Here is a 24,244-nt window from a genome sequence, read left to right as displayed (position 1 = left end):
ATTATGGTTTCTATTAACAGAAGGGGCAGAAGAGAACATAGTTCAAGTTTTGTTATGAAGTTATATAAATAAAACACACAATCAAGTATATTTATGTCTTTTCTCAAACTATTTCAAAAGTTATGAAAGACACGCCAAATTTCCATCAATGCTTGCCTTCCTGGCTTGTTTTGGTGTATATGTACATTAGACTTGGCATCCTGGTGCTCTGAAGCTCTTTTGCGCTGCAGCTCACATCAGTTGTGCTCGCAGGAGCTGATGGTGCATATTCCAAAACAGCTGGAGGGTGCCAGGGTGGCAAATGCTAACATAGACTGATATGTAACATGGGAGTTTATTCATATACATAGGTGGTGGGGAACTTTTATCAGCTGAAGGGCTGCATTCCCTTTTGGGTGACCCTTCTGAGGGCTGCCTGCTAGTACTAGGGGTGGCACAGGCAAAACATGGGTGGCACAGTGGATGAGACTCTTTTTGTACACTTAGCTATGCAAAAGTTGGAGGTTTCTACATATTACACAGACCTTATTTAAAACTTTTTGAAAGTTCAAGTATACTATGTCAACCTCTATTAAGGATTATCTCTATTTGTGTGTTTGTGGGCACTCTCAGTGACCTCTAGGAGGTTCATGACTTATCCTTACAGAAGCCATGCTAGCTCTGCTTTGGCATGGCTTGTTCTTCTGTATGCCCAATTATGTTATCCTTAAGAATATTTTTCTGCAGTTTCCCAGAGCAGACATTAAGCTAACTGCCTGTAATTTCCAGGATCTCCCCTGGATCCCTTTTTGAAAATTGGTGTTACATTGGCTACTTTCCAGTCTTCAGGGACTCAAAAAGAGTGTGGAGTAAGACCAGTGAGAGGTGTAGCTGGGAAGAGAGGGTCTAGCCTGGGCAGAGTCTTGAGGGCCAAATCGAGAGGGCCATATTTGGCCCCCAGGCATCAGGTTTTTCCATATCTGAGATACAGGATATCTCAAATGGTGATCAACCATTTCAATTGGCCTGGGAAATGTTGTTTCCCATTTCTCTCCCAGCCACCAACCTCCACACAATGTCATTCTAGTAACTGTAAGGAGATACCCTGCTAAAATAAAAAATTCTTCCTACAATTGAGTCAGTTCTTCTGATTATTTCTTCCTACACAATACCCAGGACTTGCTCCATGGGTTGGCATAACTGGGCATTTTGTGAGGGCCCACTAACCCTAGCAAGGGGCCCAATGAACCTCCTTGCCCACCTGCACCTCTCACTTGAGCCCAGGCAAGTGTGCTGGTGGCAAGGAGGAGCTCTCCTCACCACCAGATTTGCTGCTATGGACTCTTACTTTATTGTAGCGGTAGAAACCTGTAGCCCTCCAGATGGTGTTGGACTCCAAATCCCTTCATCCCTTGCCATTGCCATGCTTACAGAATCTGCTGGGAGTTGGGGTCCAATGCTGTTTGGAGGACTGCTGGCTCTCCATCCTTGCATGATAAGTGAGCACTGCAACCCCAGAGTCGGTCACGACTGGACTTAATGGTCAGGGGTCCCTTTACCTTTTTAAGAGTTTTAAGAATCCCACTCTTAAATTAATATACTGAGAAATGGGGCATTTAATATTTTTTTTTAGGAGGAAGAGCACTGTTGCTCTTCTGCGCAACTGTTGCATTACCGTGCCTTGCTATATCCAAATTCATCGGATACTATTTTAGTAATTCGGGTTGGCAGGCATGCAGGACAATTGATCAATCAGATATTGTCAGTTGATCGTCTGTTGCTTGACCACGGCCAATTATTCCAAGAATGCCACTGTGCAGTTGGCAGCTTACCTTCTTAAATTTCATGACAGGGACCATTTGCTAGCAAGGGCAGGAGGGAGGGAGATAATATCGCCCTACAATGGTCACGGATAAACCCAACAGCATCACAAAAATGCATCTCCAAGGAATACCTGTGGGCATCTGTGAACCAGAGCACAAGGATCTTGTCAGCGGCAAAAGCCATTGTGTAAGGGGGAGAGTAGACCAGGACCAGAGAGACCTGGGTTCAGTTCTTCACTCAGCCATGAAGCTCAGAGTAAGCTTGGGCAAGCACTATCTCTCGACCTAACCTACCTTATAGGGTTGTTGTGAAATCAATAATAATAATAATAACAACAACTAATAGCAAATAAAATTGGGGTGGCTGTACATTACCCTGAGCTTGATATAGGGGGAGGGCAGAAAAAAGATGCAACAATCCAGTCTTCCCCAAGCCTGGGGCCCTCCAGATGTGCTGGACTATGGCAGCCATCAGCCCAAGCCACTTCCTGTCTCCTTATGGTGGACTTGCACCCTGCATAAATAAAGTGTACCCCACATGTTTGGACCCCAGCAATGAAAACAGATGGTTACTAGAAAAAGATCTGTGGCAAACACACCAGCCCACTTTGTAGGGTTGTCAGAAGACATATTGAGATTATGCCTGCAGGGTCTTTCAACATTTTAAAGCAGGGACCGCCAGTGTGGCATCCATAATTGCACATAGCCCCACAGAAGCGTTCCCTGGTGCCTGCAGCATCCCCACCCCCTGCTCAAAGTAGACTTGAAGGAAGCATTCTGTTGTAGCCAGAAGGCTAGGCTGCAGTGTGTGATTGGTTGCAGTTTGTATGGGTTACCCACGGCAGTTTCCCCACTTTGCAGATGTGCACCTGGGCCCCTGAAGGCTGGCAGTCCCCTGTTAATGCACCCTATTGATGCTGTGTCCTGAAGTGGCAGTTTCAGAATGTTTTTCCCCCATGCAGATCTGAGTCTTTATTGCACATCTTGTAGCTGTCACTATTTGCAGTTTAACTGCATATCTCACTGTACAGTGGTACCTTGGGTTACATACGCTTCAGGTTACATACGCTTCAGGTTACAGACTTCGCTAACACAGAAATAGTACCTCGGGTTAATAACTTTGCTTCAGGATGAGAACAGAAATCGTGCTCTGGCGGCACGGTGGCAGCAGGAGGTCCCATTAGCTAAAGTGGTGCTTCAGGTTAAGAACAGTTTCAGGTTAAGAATGGACCTCCGGAACGAATTAAGTACTTAACTGGAGGTACCACTGTATATAGAACCATGGCTTTTCTCTTCTGCTACTGCTCCTTCCTCCCTCCCTCCCCCTTCCTTCCTTCCTTCCTTCCTTCCTTCCTTCCTTCCTTCCTTCCTTCCTTCCTTCCTTTCTTTCTTTCTTTCTTTCTTTCTTTCTTTCTTTCTTTCTTTCTTTCTTTCTTTCTTTCTTTCTCTTGTTTCATGGATCTGACAGTCCTGGTCTCAAACCTGCAGCCTGCTCAGGACTCTTATCAGCAGCATTGACTGTTTCCTTTGCACCCTGGGGAGGAGAAGAATCTTGCCTTCTCTCCTGGCATCCATATTTGCAACATCTGCAGCCTCTCTTTGCACAGTTCACCTCCCCAGCCTTCCAGCTCTGCTGCCTTTTTTCCATTTTAAGGCAAATTTCCCATTAGTCGCCCTTAGCCACATGTGACTCGCTCTCTACTAAGCAGCTTAAGAAAGCCCCTTTCTAGTGTGTGTCTGCATAGAAGTACACATTTTAAAAAACGGGGAAAAAAGAAACTTTCAGCAAAGGTTTTAGACATTAATGCCTAGCAGGTGATCCAGTTTACGAAGTATTCTTCTCATACTCTGTACTTTGCATGACCCTTTTCGTGGGATGCTAATCCCATTTAGGGATTATTAGGCAGAAGTGGAAAGAAGGGCGGACATCCAGAATCGGGGAGTGTGGGGTTTCGCTAATACATATTCCTCTCATGAGAAAAGGTGCAGTACGATTGAACTAGCTGCAAGTAGCCCCAACTTTTTGCAGTGCTTTGCAGTGTTTCATTGCGTGCTGATAAGTACTTGCTAATGAGTCCCTCCAGACTGGTTGTGTGGTTGTGTTGTGTGTGCAATATGTTGTTAATGCAGTATTTGTTTGTTTGTTTGGTATACCACCCTTCATCCAGAGATCTCAAGGAAAGTTCATAACATAAAATTACAGTTTAAAAACACAAAACACATAATAAAAATAAGAACCAAACCAAACCAATAACCACCCCCTCCCACAACGCATTTAAAAGGTCATTGGATGTTAATAAGCCAAAGGCCTGGTTGAAAAGAAACATTTTCACCTGGGGCCTAAATAGTGTATTCAAGGTGGATATATTAGATGTGGTTGTTGGGTATCTAACTGAGACTCTAGGTCTTTTACAGCCACAGCAGGCATTGCAACCTTCTGACAGTTTGACTTCATCCCCAAAGGCGCACACTCCCATACCTGTCAATTGCCCTGGAAAAACAGAGACATCCAACACAGTGCCCATCAGCTCTAGCCAGCGTTGGAAGTTGGGATCCAAACCATTTTGAGGGTGCCAGGGTGGTGAAGGCCGCTGTAAAGGGCATTTGTCACTTGTGGGCAGTTCACGTACATCCGAGTCATACGGCTGGCAGTAAATACAAGTCAGACAGCCAGGAATGTCAGGAATTTAGACAAAGGGAACCAAAGCAGCTAAAGCCATCATCCCTCTACTTCCCCGCTCCCAACCCAGGCAAGGGAGTATGGTGGGGTGGGGTAGGGGGGAGGTGTATGCCAAACATTTGTATGGGGCCCAGATAAATGCTGCTATTCTGCATGGAGTGAAGTCGTGGCCTGGCTTGGTATTAACATTCAAACAAGCCCAGGCTGCAGCCTGTGGTCTGCCTGGGTTCAGATGTCAAGCTAAGCCAAACTATGGCTTTGCTCTTGGTAGAGTGGCAATATCAGGACTGGCAGAGGAGTGAAGCAGCCATTATCTTGTTCATACTTAGTTTGGCTCAGTGTTATGTGTGAACCAGGCTGGTGGCAGCAGGAGCGAGGGATCTGTGATAACCGCAAATAATAACCAAAATGTGTATTTTTTTTGTTTACTCCCCCTTCCTTTCCACGAAGTGCTGTATAAATATTGAAGTGAATTCTGTAAATTGCATGCATATTATTCACTCATCTTTTTCAGCCTGTCTTGAATCTACTCCCTGTCAGCTTAGTTGCCACATGTCCAGTGGCGTAGCGTGGGGGGTGCAGGGGGGGCCGGCCGCACCAGGCGCAACATCTGGGGTTAGGGCAAATCCACGGGTTAGGGGGCGCAAATCCACAGGTTAGGGGGCGCAAATCCACGGGTTAGGGGGCGCAAATTACTTGCCTTGCCCCGGGTGCTGACAACCCACGCTACGCCGCTGCACATGTCAATTGCCCAGGGTGTCACACACACCAGTGGGACTTTCACAGTTGATCTGCAGCAGTTGCTTTCTGTGGCAAATTCAATTTTACTTGCTGCATAGAAAATCTTTAGGGTAGCAATTCCAAAGTCTTTCTGATGGATTCTGCTGTGCTACTGATTCCCCCACCCCACTACCAAGCTGGTCCCAAAACTCAGGAAAGTATTGCACATGACCTCCAATACAGCTTATTGTTATCAAAGGGAGATGGACATTGCAGTCCCTGCAGCAGGTGTCTCCAACCTGCTTCCCTCCAGGTTTGGGGCTGCAAATCCCATCAACCCTCACCACTGGTTTTGCAGGTTGGCATCGATGGGAGTTTTAAGGAAAAGATCCAGAGGGGGTATCAAGTTGGGGTGGTCTGTGCTGTGCACTACTGGAAAGAGAGACAGAGAGTCTTTTGAACAAGGCACTCACCCATAATATTAGGCCTTTCTCTTTCTTCCCTCTGCTCCTCCCAGCTCCCAAGTATCAAGGAGTCATCACTACCATAAACAATTCATGCTTCCCTTAGTGCAGATATTAAAACAATTAAGCTCCTTCAAGCAGCCTTCAGGTGCTCCTTGTCCAATGTAAAATGTCCCTTTTTGTTCTGCACCCTGGGCTCAAGGCCAGGTGGGGTTTTTTTTAGCATGGAGTTGGGCTGGCGATGCCTCCATTATGGACTCTGTTCTTTCAGGGACTTGGTCCTGCTTTGGATTCACACTTGGACTTTTGGACCTGCATACTCTCATAGCTTCTCACCTCTGTGGCACTGTGGTCTAAACCACTGAGCCTAGGGCTTGCCGATCGGAAGGTTGGCAGTTCGAATCCGTGCAACAGGGTGAGCTCCCGTTGCTCGGTCCCTGCTCCTGCCAACCTAGCAGTTCGAAAGCACGTCAAAGTGCAAGTAGATAAATAGGTACCGCTCCAGCGGGAAGGTAAACGGCGTTTCTGTGCACTGCTCTGGTTTCGCCAGAAGCGGCTTAGTCATGCTGGCCACATGACCTGGAAAAAACTGTCTGCAGACAAACGTCGGCTACCTTGGCCAGTAAAGCGAGATGAGCACCGCAACCCCAGAGTTGTTCGCAACTGGACTTAACTGTCAGAGGTCCTTTACCTTTACCTTTTAACTCTCATAGCTTCTCACCCCTATTTGTTTGTTTATCTGTCCTTGGCAAAGTCCTTTTGAAATTATATGCACATGCATGCATAAACATAAACACAAGCAATGTGATATAAGAGCATAAGAAAAGCCAGTACAGCATCCTGTTTTCATAGTGGGACACCTAGAGGAAGCCCAGAAGCAGGATCTGGGTGCCACAGCTCTCTCCCCTCCTCTGGCTTCCAGCAACTGGTATTCAGAAGCATTGCTGCCTCTGGCAGTAGGGGCAGAGCATAGCCATCAAAGGTAGTAGCCATTAATTCATTAATTTGTCTGATTCTCTTTTAGAGCTGCCCAGGTGGCTATCATTGCCTCCTGTAGGAACAAGTTCCATAGTTTACCTATGTGCTGTACCTTTTGCCTATCCTGAATCTTCTATCATTCAGCTTTGGATGTCACCTGTGCAGATGCACTGGAGGCAGAATGCTATGGTATCTAGCAGTGTCCGATAAAGTTTCTTTAAGGCCCTTGTGTGAGGTACCCTCCACGCCACGCCCCCTGCCTCTCAGCCTACTCCTTCACTGCAGCAGGTCCAGGGGGGCTCTTGAATGAGGGACCCTCAGTAGGTGTCTGACCAGATCATCCCTTGATGTTGGTCTTGAGCACGGAGAGGAATTTATTATTTTTTTCAGCAGCTTCTGAGCAACTTAATACCATATACTGTAAGTGGTTTTACAAAATAAAATAAAGGGCTCTTCCACACTTCCACTTGTCCTGTGCCTAGCAAGCACAGATCCAAGCAGTTTTCTAGGCATGGGTCTGAGTGATTTCCCCCTCACCCCTCTCCTTTCCCAAGGAAAACCTGCTCTTTAGTGCTGAATTGGAGCAAACATCAATCCGGAGAAAACCTAAATTGCTGTTTGCTCCGATTAAGCGCTAAAGAGCAGTTTCCCCATGGGGTAAAGCAGTGGGACAAGGGGAAGTGTAGATAGGCGCAAAGATGAAATAGTTAAAACTTAAGCATAAAATCAGAAGGTTTAACTTGAAATCTCTGCTGAAATAATAATAATAATAATAATAATAATAATAATAATAATAAAACCTCCTGAACATAGGGGGAGGGGGACTGTTTGAAATGACAGTGACTCCCACAAAGACTACAGTGATGGGGCTTGATATAAGGAATCCAGGTGGTCCTTAAACTATCCTAGACTCAAGTTATGGGCCTTGTAAATGAATGCAGGAACCATGAACCCACTAGCACCCAGACAGCCAGTGGAAGCTGTTAAGCACCCAAGGTATGTGCTGGCAGTCTGTCCCCAGCAACACGTCCACAGCAAGCATGCCCAGCATGAAAATGAAACAGGATTCTGCCTTATTTTCTGCCTTCTATCATGCCAAACCATAGTTCCATCGAGCTCACTATTGTCAACACTGACTGGTAGCAGCTTTCCAGTGACACAGACTCGGGTCCTTCCCAACCCTACCTGGAGGTGCCACGGATTGAAAATGGGTTCTTTTGCATGCAGAGTGTTTTGTTTCAAACCACCACCCCCAACCCAGACCTCAAGGGAACTTTGCGTGTTGCAGTTTCATGCTTACCCACTTGACTTTGGATCGCCATACAGTGCCCAAATTCTTGGTAGCTGAATGACGGCTGAATTACTTTCTGCTCTGTTGCACCTCCATCCCCTCTGAAATCGCTTGCAACATTTTGATTTTTGATAATTTTTGCTGCCGGTGATGGGAGGCGTGGAGCTCATCTGATTAAAGATCTGGGCTGCCGTTAGATGAAATTATTTTTGCCTCTTAAACTTAACTATAAATGGTAGGCTTACCCTAGCTTTTTCCTGCTGCGGATTTAATTTTTAAAAAACTGTCGGAATTGTGCAGAGTGATGTCTAGAGTTCTCTAGAATAGTTACGTTCTGAATACAAGCAAAAGAAACAGGATGGTGGTGCTAAAATCTTTCTGGAAGCCCCATACCTTGTTCTTGAAACCCTTTTCCTAATGGCAAATGGTCTGGGCATTATGTTCTCTCTTGGTAGCAATGAGGATAGGAAGAGCCAGGATGCATCAGACAAATGGGCTGTTTCCGTCGGAAGGGAGCCAGCTTCTATGGAAGCTCACAAGGCATAACGGCAATGGCCTTCTCTCTTCTTCATTCTCCCCTGACCCTGGGGTATAGTGCCTTTGCACATGGAAGCCCTACTCAGCTCCTCTGGCTATAAAAAAGCTGCCTGTCCAGATGTTTTGAATTCCCGTCTGCCCCAGCTGTGGCTGGAGCTGATGGGAGTTGCATTCCAAAACATCTGTAGCACATGCAGAAGGTTCCTTGTTTCCAGGCAGGGCTCAGAAAGGCTGAAATTCTGGACAGCCACTGTAGACAGTACTAACCAATGGTCTGAGTTGGCATAGGGCAGATTCCAGCTTTGCAGCTGGAAGAGGGCAGGACTGGGTCTTGGGGTGTGTGTGAAGACCCTTCCTTGAGGTCTTCAAGCACAGGCTGTGCAGCTTTCTGCAGGAGATGCTCTCGATCTGCAATTTCCTGTACTGAGCAAGGGATTAGCCCAGATGGCCTCTAAGATCTCTCTGCTGTCAGGTGCTGGAGTCAGGGGTAAGGTAAAGGTAAAGGTAAAGGGACCCCTGACCATTAGGTCCAGTTGTGACCGACTCTGGGGTTGCAGCGCTCATCTCGCTTTATTGGCCAAGGGAGCCGGCGTACAGCTTCTGGGTCATGTGGCCAGCATAACTAAGCCGCTTCTGGCAAACCAGAGCAGCGCACGGAAACGCCGTTTACCTTCCTGCCAGAGCGGTACCTATTTATCTACTTGCCCTTTGACGTGCTTTCGAACTGCTAGGTTGGCAGGAGCAGGGACTGAGAAATGGGAGCTCACCCCGTCGCGGGGATTCGAACCGCCGACCTTCTGATCGGCAAGTCCTAAGCTCTGTGGTTTAACCCACAGCGCCACCCGCGTCCCTGGAGTCAGGGGTAGGTTAGCAATAAAACAATAAAGAACCTGCTGTTGGTGAAATTAACTCTTTGTTGAAAGAAACAAAACGGCTCTGTCCTAGTCCAGCAACCCTTCCCACTAGGTCTTGCCCGCCATGAGGCAGTTGCGAGCGTTGAAGGTCCCTGCCTCCCCACTGCTCTCTAAGGCTCCTCCCCCAGTATAAAACTAGTGTCCACTAACCTGCCCTGCATGCTGGATTTCTTGATCTCTTTGCCAAACCTCAACAAGTCTGCTTTCACTGGACAAAAAGAACAAAATCAGCCCATGGTAGATTCTCATTTTTCCAATCTTAAATTGAGGGTGCCACATTCCACATCAGTTTGTGATTATTATTTTTAAGTCATCATGAAAATCCACCAGCATTTTCAGTGACCATTTCCCCTACTATGGACATTTTTCCCCAAGCAAATGTCACTAATATAATGCATTTTTATATGTTGTCTCCATTAATATATGTATTTTTAAAATGCATACTTTCTCATCATTTAATGTCTTTTTGTGCATATTGTTTGGTTGGAAAACTGCATGGCAAAGTTCAGAGAAGTGTGAATTATAAAGGAGTTTTTTTGTGACGTGTATTGTTTCGGGAAGTGCAAATGAAGTAAAGGTTTGCATTAAACTCTCAACTTTCCAGCACTTTCCCACCCTGCTACCTGTATCTCCTTGAAACTGGCCACGCTCTATTTGGGCTCACCACCATTCCTTTTATCCTTCATCCTCCCAGACTCCCTCTGGGCTCCTGTTTGGAAAGAGTTAACATCAGAAATGCTGAATGGGAAGAAGGAAGGGGGCTTGTTAATAATTCAGAAGGGGAGAGAGTTGTCTCTTGCTGCTGCTGGAGAAGGCAAGATGGTAATTGTACATCATCATCATCATTGCAAGATCTTGGCCTAAGCTGCAGGATAGTTAAATCCTTCCCCTTGAAATGCAGAAGGATCAGCGAGTCTCTGGTCACATACCCACCCAGCCACACAGAAACACTCCAAAGCTGTTTTACAAGGGGAAGAAGGGATGGGTGTGCACCCCATACAAGGGCACTCTGGACCGGGTTTTTGTGCATGGGTTTATTCTGCAACATCGTTAATGCAATAATTGTGCATTATTGGGTTTAAACTGGACCATCCACACGTCATTCCTTTTTATCAATAGTTCTGCAGTGCTTCCTGAATGTGATTGCATTAATGCAATCCGGAGGGGCCCTCTTGTGCTATTCTGCCACAAAACAATTCTCCAAATCTGAACATTTGTGGTATGACACGATACATGAATTCAGCAGGAAACTGCAGGGCAGACGCACTGCTTGGAAACAAAGCACTGCATCTGCCCTGAAACCTTTGCAGGAGCAAACAGTATTGAAAGCGGGATCATATGATATAACTGCCCCATATAACATCATGAGCACAGGTAGTCATGAATGCACAGTAAAAAGGACACCTGGAGGGGCCCATAGACAGGGCCTTTTGGGTGGCTGCTCCCAGACTTTGGAACTCCCTCCCTAGTGAAGCTAGACTGGCTCCCTCCTTGTTGTCTCTCTGCTGGCAGCTGATTACTATGCTGTTCTAACAGGCATTTGGGAACTGGCTGGTTTTAATGAAAGGGCTTGTGCTGTGCTGTTTTTATTGTAAGTAACTGTTTATATGGTTTTAATAGACTATATATATATATATATATATATATATATATATATATATATGGTTTTTAAATTATTTTTTCTAGGTTCCATTTCCCACCCTGCATCCACTTCCCTTTACCAGCTCTCCTACCCCTGTTCACACATGCCACACTGTTACCTGAATCCGTCTCTCTCATGTTCTGCTGACAGGCTAGGAAAAAACGAGCGCAGCAATTCTCTTGCCTCCCTCCATCCTATTGCAAGTTTGAGGCAGTCTGGCTACAGAGGCAAGGAAGTCGGAGGAGGGGGGACAAGGGGGGAAATGCAACCCCCCTTCTTTACCCTTTGTCAAGGGCTGGAATCCCTTGTCATGAAATCGAATACTCTGGGAAGGAAAAGGGAAGGAAAAGAAAGTCCCAACCCCTAAGGGTGGAGCCATGAGTTGATGAGACAGTGTCTGCCTGTATCAAAGCAGTCTTGTTGCTGATGCTTGTAAAGCAGCGGGGGTGGGAGAGGGGGCACATACATTCATGCACAAAATTGCCATGCTGTTGACCAATTAAAGGAAGGATGGGAAACCTTTTTCAGCTTGGGGGCATATTTATTTATAAAAGTATTTGCATCTTGCCTCTCACAAAACTTCAGGGAGGCAGGCAACTGCATAAAAACATTAAAAAGCAACATGACCCCATCAAGGGATATTTTAGACAATTGCATAAGCCCAGTGGCATATTTTCTCCTGAGGGCCGTGTTCCAGTGGGGAGAAGGAACAGAGGCAAAACAGGACGGAGGAATAAGAAATGTACATTTAGCCTTTGTACAGCAGGCTAGTTTCTACATACACTCATACACCCCTCTCTGCCCTCCATCCAAGCAAGCAAAAAGGCCTGATCAGAGTTCAATGGGCACATTCCAGCCAGGCAAAAACACTCAGGGTAGAAAGCAGGGCTGGTGAGGGGTGTGGCCTGAGGCCAAATAGAATGGCCTGGAGGGCCGCATTGGCCCCTGGGCCTGAGGTCCCCCACCCCTGAATTAGAGAAATGTTTAGCCCAATTGATTAAACATATTTACCTTTTTAAAAACCTTTATTTGTTTAGCATCTTCATATAGGTGCTTCTTTTATGAAATAGTGGGGATTGTGAGATAGAATCATGGAATTGTAAAGTTGGAAGTGATCCCAAGGATCATCTAGTCCAACCCCCTGCAATGCAGTGATCTCAACTAAAGCATCCATGACAGATGGCCAGATACCTGTCAGTATAATGAACAGAGGCCAGGACACTGTTAGGTAGAAAGAGGCCAGAGAAGATTTCCGTTACTAACACAATGCTCATCAAATGGTGGACATGTAAGTGGAAGAACTGTTTTTTTTATATTTTGCCTCCAGGTTTTTTTGTTTTTGTTTTAGCTATGACCATCTTTAACAGATTTTTGCTGGTTGCTGGGCATGCAAATAGGTTTGAGATGAGAATGGATATTGGTAGAGCGGTTGTCGATGGCAGAGAGACACGGATGCTTCTTAAAGATATTTCACTGTGCTGTCTCTAGGGTGAAGGACTGGCAAGGGCTCTCATCCAGGTCAAAGGATGCAGGTTCCCCAAGTTGTTAGTTACCCCCCTCAATTTTAGCTTTTAGATGGAGTCTCTGCTGAATGACAAAGTGGTTGAGGAAGAGAGACGAGGCACCGTCAACCAAAAGCGTGTGTTGCCATTATTTAATTCTTTATGCAGCCCTTTCTGTTGTACGTGGCACTTTGCAGCATAACCCCAATGGTCAGATACCTGCCCCAAGGACCTCACCGTTGGAAAAAGAACAGACCATTGGCTTAAAGTGCCGAAATACTCTGACTGAGAGTTGCTGGGGAGTGCACTCTTGCAGGCGAATCAGGGTTTCTGCCAATGGTTGGATTAATTGTCTGAGGTTGGAATGGGATGGTGCAGAAGTAGGCAGAGAAGAGATCGGGAAAGCTAGGAAGCCACCACTTGAGGGGTTTTTACACTCTGACTTGCTTTCTGGGGATTAGTTTCAGGTCCCAAAGACTCCTGTTACAGCTGATTCAACTGTAATCCTTCACATCAGCAACAAAAGAAGAGAAACTCAATGTCAGTACTGGGCAGGCTCAGTCTTTCTCTTGGTGGAGGGGTGTCTGTGATCACGGCTCCCCCCCCCCCCCCTTTGCTATATTTAGCAAGTTGATTGATTCATCTTGGCGGGTCTCTTTTGTTGGAGAAGCTGTTTTGGAACTGCATCTCTCTGCTGAACTAAGGAAAGGGTTTGCATGGAGAACTCAAGGGTCCTAGAGGGCTAACGTTACTGCCCCACCACTGTGCACTAACTTTTAAGCTTCTGTTCTGCTCCCCACCCTCACCTGTCTCGACTCCTTGCCTGGAGATGGTACCTGCCTTCTTGGGGAATCTGGTTTGTGATTCTCTAGGCAGTGTAACACATTTGCCCAAGTGCAATGAGTTCCTAGATTTGAAGCTGAGCAAGAGGTCATCTCCATTAAATTGCTGAAAGTTGAGATCTTGCAAGAGTTCAGTTGCAGATCAGCAAGCTAACATAATTCAGCAGATCCAAAAACATTTGAAAGAACTTGACATCCTGCTCTTTTTTACTCTTTTTTACAAGCACTGTCAATTGCATTACAGTGGTACCTCTCCTTACGAACGTGATCCGTTTCAGAGTGCGAACAGCATCCCAAAAAGTCCGTAAGTAGAGTGCACTACTGCGCATGCACGAAGCGTGATAGAGCGCTTCTGTGCATGCGGCAAACCTGGAAGTAAACACTTCCAGGTTTGCCACGTTCGTAACCTGAAAAGCCGCAATGTGAAGCAAACGTAACATGAGGTATGAGTGTACTCAGAAGTTTTGTTTTGAACACACACATTTATGGAAAGTGTCTTAAATTTATTCTGCCTACCCTCCCTTTATGTTTGGAACTCCATCCTCCAAACACATACATGATCCCTGTCTGTCTGTCTGTCTGTCTGTCTGTCTGTCTGTCTCTCTACAGCCTGCCTTCCTCTTTTTAAATCCCAGCTCCCAGCTCAAAATCCCCTTCTTTGACAAATCATCTGGGGTCACTTCCAGACAACCTGTTTATTGAACATTTGTTCTGATTTGCTTTCAAGGAGGCTTGACAATAGGTGCTGTTTGCTGAGTATTTATTCTGATTGGTTTGTGGGGAAATTAGACAGCATCGTTTCAGGCAAAGGCATTTCCCCATCACTTTCCTTATTGGAAACAGTTCAGCTTTGGGGGAGGGAGGATTGAAATTTGTTGTTTAAGAGCTCTATTGCACAATCTGAATTTGCACAACCTGAATTTGCTTATTTGTGATTGAATCTTACCCAGAAGCTCCCTGGCTTAACCCCTCTGCCCTCACCCAGAATCAAAACAAACCTGAGATCCATGCAACAGCTATTTACTCCTAATTTGCACCTCCTTGCTCTCACCTCTCCAATTCCTCTCCTGTCTTGGATATCTTCTCCTCTCCCTTGCCAGTCAGTGTAGACAGTATAGATCTCAATGGTCTGAGTTGGCATAAGAGAGCTATCTGTCTTCCTGGAACTTAATTGCCAATTTAACTCTTTGGTAAACCACATGTCTTGCAGGATGGAGCTGCTAGGCATCTCTAGCTAAAATAAAAATAAAAATCAGGCATCTGGTTAGTATAGCGCAGTGCTGGGGAAGTTGTGACCCTCCAGATTTTGCTAGAATAGAACTTGTATCATCCTTGAGCATCTGGAAGGCCAGAATCTCTTCCCCACCCCTGGGATAGATAATACTGCATTGCAAGGACCAGAGGTCTGATCTGATAGGAAGCAGCTCCCATGTTCCAGCTGCACTGCTGCTGCTCAGTTTCATCGGATGATCTTGAATTCTAGAGTTATATGAGAGGGAGGAAAACTTGTGCCTGCACACATTCCCCGCACTGAACACAATTTAATAAACATCTTTTCGTGTCCTGTTGAGCAGCAAAGGACAACTGGGTGCCGTCAAGAGGAGACAGTCCTCTAATGCTATTTGGCTGTGCATTAACTGATATGATTCCGAAGTGTAGCTGGTAACTGACGTACTGACTTGTAGGAGCTAAGAGTCCCCCCCCCTCCTGTTTCTTTAAACCAAGTGCTGTCAAATTGTCACATACACGCATGTACCTAGTGTTGCTGCCTGTGGGTCTTGGGGGCAGTGCGCTGCCCTGGGAGATGGATGGTCTCTGCACGCGGTTACGCAAGCTTGTGGGCCAGTCTTTCCATGTGCCATATTTAGAATTGCTGGATCGGGGAAAAATATTTTTGCACAGTTCCCATTCCTTTGTCTTCAGCAATCTTTGTTTTCCCTTTTATTCATTTCTTTGCTAATTGTGCCAACTCCATCTCCCCCCCTTTTTTCTTTCTTTTAAGGATGCTTGGATAAAAGAAGGGAGGAAGATTTGAAAAAACTTAGGCTACACTCTTAATCGGCCCATTTTTGGAGGATATAGCTGCATTGGTGAGAGAAACAGTTCTTTCAGACAGTATAATGTTTCTCTGTGGAGATTTCTACCTCTCTAATTAGTAATGATCAAAGTCACTTTGCGATGTAACAACTGGCCATGATTCAGAGACGAAACAGTAACATTTCTCCCGTTCAGAGCAAAAAAAGTGCAAGTGTTCTTGATTGTCACAAGCCACTGTGTCAGCCCAACCCCAGGGCTTTGGGTGGCTCATGAAACTCTCAGTCGACGTCTCGAGTTTCTTTGTTTTTCTTCTAATATCTAGCACTGACATTCCACCATTCATTGAATGGCATTGACGCAGCTTGCAATGTAAAACGCTAATATACCACAGACGAAATAGCAGCAGTAGAAACAGCGGATATAAATGGCAGATGAAACAAGAGCCAACAATTAAAAGCCCAAACAAAAGACAGCATAAAAGGCAATTGAAAAGATCCATAGTACCATTTAAAGTCATTAATATGCATGTCAGAACAAGATGAACTTGGTGCAGCACCCAAAAATGGGAGTTGCATAATTTGGGTGCCACCACCAAAAAGTCTATTCTTTTTCTGACGGCCACATGTCTGACCTCCAGGTGGCTATTCTTCAGCCCGGGGTTCCTGCAGTCTATAACTGAAGCATGAAGTGTAGCAAGCAGTGGCGTCTGTTCAGTTCCACCAACCTCATTCCACTCTCAACCAGCCCCCATTCTTACTTAAAACCAGTCCAAGAGGTAGCCCTGCTTCCCAGCTTCCTCTTCCTCTCTAGTCTCTGTGTTGCCCTTGCAGAACACAGCAGGGCGGAGGAGGGGGACAGAACCAGAATTAGTTAGCTTTGCCAGTCAGCGGCTCTAGCGCCACCTACTGTTGGGCTCCCTGCTTCCCACCCTACCCATGGGCTTTAGCCATTACTGTTCATTGACCCAGAGTGGGAGGCCAAGTTTTCCACATTCATCCTTTCGCTGGCAGTCCAAGGGCTTTGTGCCTTAAAGGTTCTGTGGGTCTTGCAGCACTCTTTAAAAGAAAGCTCGGAGGGAGCCTTTGGTTCACCCTGTGGTCTGACATATCTTCCTCCCGAGGCCAAGCCAGGCAAATTTCAGCACAAGCCATCTCTTCTCCCCACACACCCCAGGAGTGTGGATTCTGTGACCACAGAGCCCTCCTTCCTCAGAAGAGATTGGAAGACATTGATATGTTTGGCTGGCAACTGGGTCTTGTTTGCTCCTTCTCTCTTTTCATTCATTCAGTTTTTAGAAACCGCCAGAATCGGCAGTATTGAGATCCGGCTGGTTTCTCATTTCAGGCGCCTGTTCTCGGACTGCAGCGGGGCGAGAGTTTCACATCCTTTGCTGCATGTCTTTTGTACCCAAGCTCCAGTTTTCCAGCCCAACTTTTCCAAAAGGCCAAAAGGATGGGACTCACTGTTTTAATTATTCTTTTAGTATCTCTCACGTGTTTCCAACAACACAAACTCTCCTACTGAGTTCACGCAGCCTGCAGAGTCCTGTAGCGAAGGTGTTTCGTGGACTGTGCCATCTCAGGCTGCAGCTGTAGAGGAGTCTGAATCCTCGTCCCAAGAAGAAATCTCCCTGCATGGAGAAATCTAGCATGCAGTGGAGAAGTGTTCACCCTAACTTTCCTTGTTGTCTGTTATTCCCCCCCCCATATGTACTTGGGAGAGGATTCAAACACACAGCTGGCTTTTCTGCCCCCAGCCTGCAAAAGTTTTACTTCCAAACTTTGCTGATTGTACTTAGCTTGTCCTGTGCAGCAGAGTTGTCAGAAATTGTGAGTGAAAGATATTGGGTTGTTTTGGTTTTGTTTTTTTAATATAAATAATAGCAACAGCTTGATCCATCTGAAGCTACCTGTGAAGTGCTTGGGAGACTCTTGTGCAGGGGTCAGCAAACTTTTTCAGCCGTGGGCCAGTCCATTGTCCCTCAGACCATGTGGGGGGCCGGACTATATTTTGGGGGGTAAAATGAAAGAATTCCTATGCCCCACAAATAACCCAGAGATGCATTTTAAATAAAAGCACACATTCTACTCATGTAAAAACATGCTGATTCCCGGACCATCCGCGGGCTGGATTGAGAAGGCGATTGGGCCGCATCCAGCCCACGAGCCTTAGGTTGCCTTCCCGTTGCTCTTGTGCTTATAGATCATTTGTTTGGAACCAAAAGGATGCCTCTGGTGCTCTGTGGAGTTTAATGCTGTTGCCTTCTTTTGCAACCTATATCCTGCTTTGTCTTCAAAAAGTACCCAAAGCAGCGAAGAAAACAAGAAGGAAATAACCACCCACCCATGAGAGAGAAGAGACTGCAAGAACAGCAGCCAGCTAAAAGAACTAAGAGCTGCCCAGCAATAAAACTGCATATCGGGGGCAGAAGAGCAGACCTTCCAAGCATGGGCGTAGCCAGGATTTTTGTTATGGGGCAGGCCTTTTGCGTGGCGAGTTCCCGCCCCCCCCCCCCAGGATAAATAAAGACACGAGACACCATAATTTAAGGTTAATTGGGCGAATTAGGCCACAACTTTATTGAATTCAGGAATGAGAGGCATTGGCTTAGGCATTGGTCCTAACGACTATCCGGCTCCAGCCCATTTGCTGGAGACACGGGGAAGGGTTAACCTTATATCGGGGGAGTCTCCCGCCGAGGCACGTCGACTAGGAGCTCCCCCGGGTCACCGCTCTGGGGCGTGCCTTTGGCCCTCACCTCCATAGGCTTCAGACAGGGCCACGCCCCCCGGAGTCCTTTAACGGACCACCCTTCGGTCGCTGGGGGGAGGTGATGGCATTCCTCCCCCCCCACATCCTCTTAACCCCTTCTTACCAATGCCTACCGCCAATGCCGAGAAGTTGTGACGAGTTGCTACGAGGTAGGCGAAAAACCAAAAGGCCAGAAATCGCCAATTGGGAAAAATTCCTACCATGCCCCTTGCGGCGACAGACCGAAGTCCATAGCAAAGTCAATGACCTACCTAAACCTAGCTAAAGGGAGGGAGGGTGGGAAAACGTGGGGACAAGCTGGCGAAAAGAGGGCAAGCCCCCTCCATGCCGGCCCTAAATAGGGCAGGCCATGCCCCCCCCCAGCCAGCCAGCTGATTGGCTGGCTGGGGGGGGCAGACCCAGCTGGGATTTCCCTGCTCTCGCGGGGGCTGGGACCAGCCCCCGCTCATGTGGGGTGGGCGTGAAGCCCGCAACCCCACCTCCTGGGCAGGCCGGAAGTGGCTTTGTTGAGGGCAGAACCTCAGTTTACTATGTATTTTTCTTGATTTTTCTTGTTGCTGGGGGGGGGGGGGGGCGCAGCTGCCCCTCCCTGCCCTACTTTGGCTACGCCCATGTCTCCAAGTGTCCCTATTTTCCAGGGACGGTCTCAGATTTGCAGAAGCCATCCCAGTTTCTGATTTGATCCTGGAATGTCCCACTTTTCCTTAGGACTTCCCTATTTTCACTGGAGAAATTTCTGGAGGTTATGGAGTTATCTGACCTCCGAGCCATCTAAAGGCAGCCCTGTGTAGGGAAGTTTTTTTAATGTTTGATGTTTTATTATGTTTTTTTATATATGGTGGAAGCCGCCAAGAGTGGCTGAGGCAACCCAGTCAGAAGGGTGGGGTATAAATATAGTAGTAGTAGTAGTAGTAGTAGTAGTAGTAATAATAATAATGATGATGATGATGATGGATGTCCCATTCATTGGAGAAATGTTGGAGGGTATGGAAGAGACAGCAGTCTGGTGGGCAAAAGCATTGCCAAAGAGAAATACCATCCACGTGAGGAATTCCAAACCCTGGGTTCAGCTAGTGAGAGAATGCTCTCTTGCAAGGCCAAGGGGGAGTGTGTGTACATACTGTCAGATCCAGGGGCTTTGCCTTGTATTCCTAGATAGCTAAGGTTTACTTGTGAGTTTAGTAAATGCCAAGCGCTGTTCTTGAGTGGAGTCCTTTTCCGCGTAAGTTTACCTTGCATGCTGCATGGACAAAACTTGCCATGAAACTGGGACCCAGGGTTTAAATTGCGCCTCAGCACAGCAGCCCCTGGCCAGGGGGCCTTAAGCTTCCTTTGTAGAGTGTTCTACGTGTGACCCACCAATCAGGTTTGTTTTGTGGCCTCCTGTCTGGACACGGCTGTATTTCCCCACCCACCCCACTCTCAGGCAGGCAGCTGAAAAGAAAAGACTTGTCATGCTTCTGCTGGACTGTTTGTGCATGGCTGATGAGCAGCTTGGTCTGTGAGTCTACTGCTGACTTGCCATAAGGACTAGAAGCTTGAGGTTGAAGCATGGCAGAGAACTGATGGAGAAACTGACCAAGAAGGCTTTGAGCTTAATGGGGGAATTCTGAATAGGTGAAAGAGTGCAGGTCTCTCATTGAGGAAATCTGGGATGATTCAGAAAGACATGCATGGGGAATAGCTGCCACACACCATGGAGTGCTGGCTTTATTCACAGCTGTGACCTCAGGGGCCATGACTGATCCCTCCTCCCCAAAAAAACTTTGCTGGTCATGCCAGTTATTAGTGCGATAATGGGATTCTGAGCCCCTTGTCACCACAAAAGTGCTTCCTTTCACCAGTCCCCAGAGAATGGCTACAAAGTCCCCCCCCCCCTTTTCTTTTTATAAGTGATTAAATATTTAAAATTCTGGCTCAACTCTGATAGTGCTCAGAATATTACAGGCTGTGTGCGTCTCTTGTTCTGCTTGTTTGAGATCAGCATTTTCCCTGGTTGCTGTTTGGGAAAGAAATACAATATGTAAAAATGGTTTTGTTGCTTCCCCTTGGGTAGCTGGGAAATGGACCAACCAGAAGGGTTTGGCTCCCTGTGGCTGAATTGAGTGGGGCCCCCCCTCAGGCTCAGGAAACAAAAGCGGCCCCCAAGACCTCTCTGCCTGGCCCTCGGGACCCTCCTCTTCATTGTCACATATGCTGGTAGCTTATGCCACACCCTGTAGCGATAAATTCCACCTGGATTATGTGTTGTGTGAATAAGCATTTCCTTTTGTCTGTCCTGAGCTTGCTGGCAGTGGGTTTTCCCTGAGCAACCCTAGAGCTTTAGCCTTCTGAACAAGGACGTTACAATGCCACTAAAATGTCTGCATAATATAGTAAGTTCATTCGCAAGGATACAACTTTTTCTTCTGATTTTCTTCTAGTTAAATAGGTGAAGCTCTCGTTCATTTATTTTTTATTTTTCAAAAGGGGCAAAGTCTTGCAAGCAAGGAAGAGGCAAGCAAACTTTACAGCTTATTTCACCTTAATAAATGAGAGCTCAATTATGGGCATTTGAAGATATTTCATTCGCTTGCTCTTTTTCCTGTTACTCATGGGAAATAGCAATAAGCTCCGGTGCCAGCCTCCACAACTGCTGGAATTCCTACTGAGACACTCACCAGTTTTGGAGATTTTACCATACATTGCTCCCAGACTTCTAACTTATCTTTGTAGGCTAAAAACTTAGGAATGTAGGAAGTTGCCTGAGTCAGACTATTGGTCCAGCCAGCTCAATATTATCTACACTGAGTGGCAGCAGCTCTCCAGTGTTTCAGATGGGGCTCTTTCCCAACCCCACTGAGAGGTGTCAAAAATCAAACCTGGAACCGTCTTGTATGCAAAGCTCTCCCACTAAGAGCCAGTGTGGTGTAGTGGTTAAGAGTGGTAGTCTCGTAATCTGGGGAACCGGGTTCGCGTCTCCGCTCCTCCACATGCAGCTGCTGGGTGACTTTGGGCCAGTCACACTTCTCTGAAGTCTCTCAGCCTCACTCACCTCACAGAGTGTTTGTTGTGGGGGAGGAAGGGAAAGGAGAATCTTAGCCGCTTTGAGACTCCTTAAAGGGAGTGAAAGGCGGGATATCAAATCCAAACTCTTCTTCTAAGCTACTGCTCCCCCTCCAAAAAAGCCTTTAAGAATCTGTGAGGTTGTTTTCTGGATGCAACAGAGATTTCTGCTGGTGATTAGGCATTTGTCTCTCTTCTCTGATGTAGCCATGTCTTGGACTTGGCTTGCACATAAAGGGAGGGGAAGTGATAAAGTTCTAAGGTGGTAGAGTGCTGGGCAAGAATCACATATTAGAACACTTCCTTGGCTGTAGCTAAACATCCTTGCACTTAGAAAGCTAGCCCAGAAGGTGGTGTGGGCTAAAACGTCTCTCCCCTGATGTGCTAGCCTTCTACTTGCAGGGGGATTTTATTATTGCAGGGAGGTCGCTCCAATGTGGCACCTCCCGCTGACAGAAGAAAACTTTTCAAGCTTGCAAATTCAAGTCTCCATCGTCTTCATTTCTCTTAAAAGAAGCTGAGAGGCTTCAATAAACTAAGATAAGATTGGCATTTGGGGTGCGTGTGTGGCTAGGAGGTTCAATGGCTCACCCTCCAGATTTTGCAACAAAAAAGTGTTGTGCCTCTAGCTCTGGTTTCCGAGACTTCCCAGGCTCCGTCAGCTGCTCCATGCTGCCACCTACGGGCCATGCCTCCCACCTGCAGCTTGGTCAGATGCACTGGTGGCAAGTTCCTGAGGGTTTTCTAAATTGTTGGTGCCTGAGGTGGAAACTCCAGCTGTCTTCTACGGGCTGTGACCCAGCGAGAAGTCCTTCTGAGGAGAGGGTTGCTGAGAATGCTGGATTTTAGATTCCACTTCCAAGTTTCCACCTGGTCTGTGTTTGATCAGACTTCAAGCCTGGCTGGACCAAGAGATGGCCAAGTGCCAAACGTACTCTCCCACTCTCAGGCATGGCAGCTCCAGTGTGAGTTATGTCCATCTCCCTTTGAGCCTTGGGGTTCCACTGCTCCCTGGTGAGTCCATGCCCTCCTTTTCCAAAGAAAGGATTGGCTAAATTGAAAAGGCTAAAAGGCGCCCAGTACCAGGGGCAGAGAGCAGGCGGGGGCATGGCTGGTGCCCCCCAGGGGCATGACATGCATCCCAGGGGCATGGCATGGCACCCATGGGGGTGTGACGCACATCCTGGGGGCGTGACGCGCTTCCTGCAGGGGCGTGGCATGCGTTCTGGGGGCATGATGCGCAGTCTGTGGGGGCGTGGCACCTGGCGCATGCGGGGGTACACGGCGCGTGTCCAGGGGGGGCTGCCGCAATGGCACCCTACCAGAATAGTGGTGCCAGAGGCAGTCCGCTCCCTCCCCACTCCCTCCGCCAGTGCCTCTGCTACCTGACCCTTTTAATTGCAGGTGTTGGGTAAGGAACCTGAGCTACGATCTCACCCTTGCTCTGTGGTGTTCGGCTGTGTGGTGTAGTGGTTAGACTACAACCTGTGGAGGGGGGAAATGAGGGTTCAAACAACCCTCTCCATCATGAAGCTCCCTCTGCCCACCCGGCCTCACAGGCTTGCTAAGAGGATAAAGTGGGAAGCCAAGCATGCCACTCATATCTTTGGAGGAAAGCCAGGGCATAAATGTAATCCTAAATGCACACTTTATATAAAAAAGGAAGCCTTGCCAGTCTCCATTCATTTCTCCTTAACATTTATATATTATGGTTTTATTTATTTATTTATTTATTTAAAAATCACTTTTCCTTTTAGAGATCCCAAAGTGGTTTACTGTAGTGGATTAAAATTATATCAGCACAATAAAACATGATTGATAAAACAGAGCAAAACAGTAAAATATAATAAAAACAGTACATTTACAGGGTTTTTGGAGAAGTTTTAAAAAAAACAGCCCAGGAGATTTTTTGATTTTTTTATTTTGTAACATTTATACACTTGATTGTAAAAAACAAACAAACCTTCAAAGCTATTTACAAAAAGATAAGACGATAAAATTAAGAAAGAATTGCAACCTTAACTTAAAACATACAAAAGCTAAAATACCAAAACAGATTAAAATTACATCAATTTTCTAAATCTGTGTTGAAACAGTGAAGAAAATCTTTGCCAAATAAACACTGCCACATTTCCTTCCCTATCCTTAGAGTTATTTGATCTTGTATCTTATTTTCTTACAGTACGTACAGGATGTGTTGTGGGGTCTGCTGACTAGTTCAGTGAGTTGATTTAGACTGAACTTTCTGACGGCAGCAGCTGTTTGACGGTGGAACTGCCTACCTTGGAAGGTTGTGGGTTCTCCTTCCTTGGAGGTTCTTAAACAGAGGTTGGGTGGCCATCTGTCAGGGATGCTTTAGCTACGATTCCTGCATTGCAGGGGGTTGGATTAGACCACCCTCGGGGGGGGGGGTCCCTTCCAACTCTCCAGTTCTATGATTCTATGAAAGAGGAAGAAAACAGTGTCAGAGGTATGTGCCATTGCCAGCCTGGGCTAATCTGTGTCCCCCTCCTCTTGTTGTTCCAGATTTCTCCTGGTCTTCAGCTGTCTGGTCCTGTCTGTGTTTTCAACCATCCCAGAGCATCACAAATTCGCCAACCAGTGTCTCTTCATCCTGGTAAGGGGGGCTCCTCTGGCCCCCTCCTCATCTGTCTTGCTCTCCTGTCTGCCCATCTTAAGTCTGTTCTTCATTCTTGCAAATCCCTTCTCCCCGCCCTTGGTCTTGCAATCCTTTCTCTTCAGCTGGCTTTCGTACAGGGCCAGCTCCAAGTTTGTAAGTAAGGGACTTAGGGACCCCCTTTCCATTCCCTCCAAGAGGGTGGTAGCAGCTCCTTCACACCATTCTCGGTTTACTTGCCCCAGGAAAGGAAAAAGTAGAAGCAGAAAAGTTTGGATTTGATATCCCACTTTATCACTACCCGAAGGAGTCTCAAAGCGGCTAACATTCTCCTTTCCCTTCCTCCTCCACAACAAACACTGTGTGAGGTGAGTGGGGCTGAGAGACTTCAGAGAAGTGTG

The 24,244-nt window shown here is 46.7% G+C and overlaps 1 protein-coding gene across 3 annotated transcripts in view; it reads left to right on the top strand.

The window, feature by feature from the left end:
- The window catches only part of KCNQ4 (potassium voltage-gated channel subfamily Q member 4), a 93,854-nt gene that overhangs the window by 32,085 nt on the left and 37,525 nt on the right, over nt 1-24,244 (top strand). For 2 of the 3 annotated variants that reach the window (XM_028738996.2, XM_028738997.2), the window contains exon 2: nt 23,753-23,843. The exons of the other annotated variant lie outside the window; for it this stretch is intronic. In XM_028738996.2, the coding sequence (XP_028594829.2) occupies nt 23,753-23,843 (91 nt within the window). The remainder of the gene's footprint in view (nt 1-23,752; nt 23,844-24,244) is intronic. 3 annotated transcript variants of the gene reach the window in all.

Source organism: Podarcis muralis, chromosome 7, assembly GCF_964188315.1.
Source record: "Podarcis muralis chromosome 7, rPodMur119.hap1.1, whole genome shotgun sequence".
NCBI classification, from domain to species: domain Eukaryota; kingdom Metazoa; phylum Chordata; class Lepidosauria; order Squamata; family Lacertidae; genus Podarcis; species Podarcis muralis.
The sequence above is the reverse complement of the archived record's forward strand: the minus strand, read 5'-3'. Positions and strand labels throughout refer to the sequence as shown.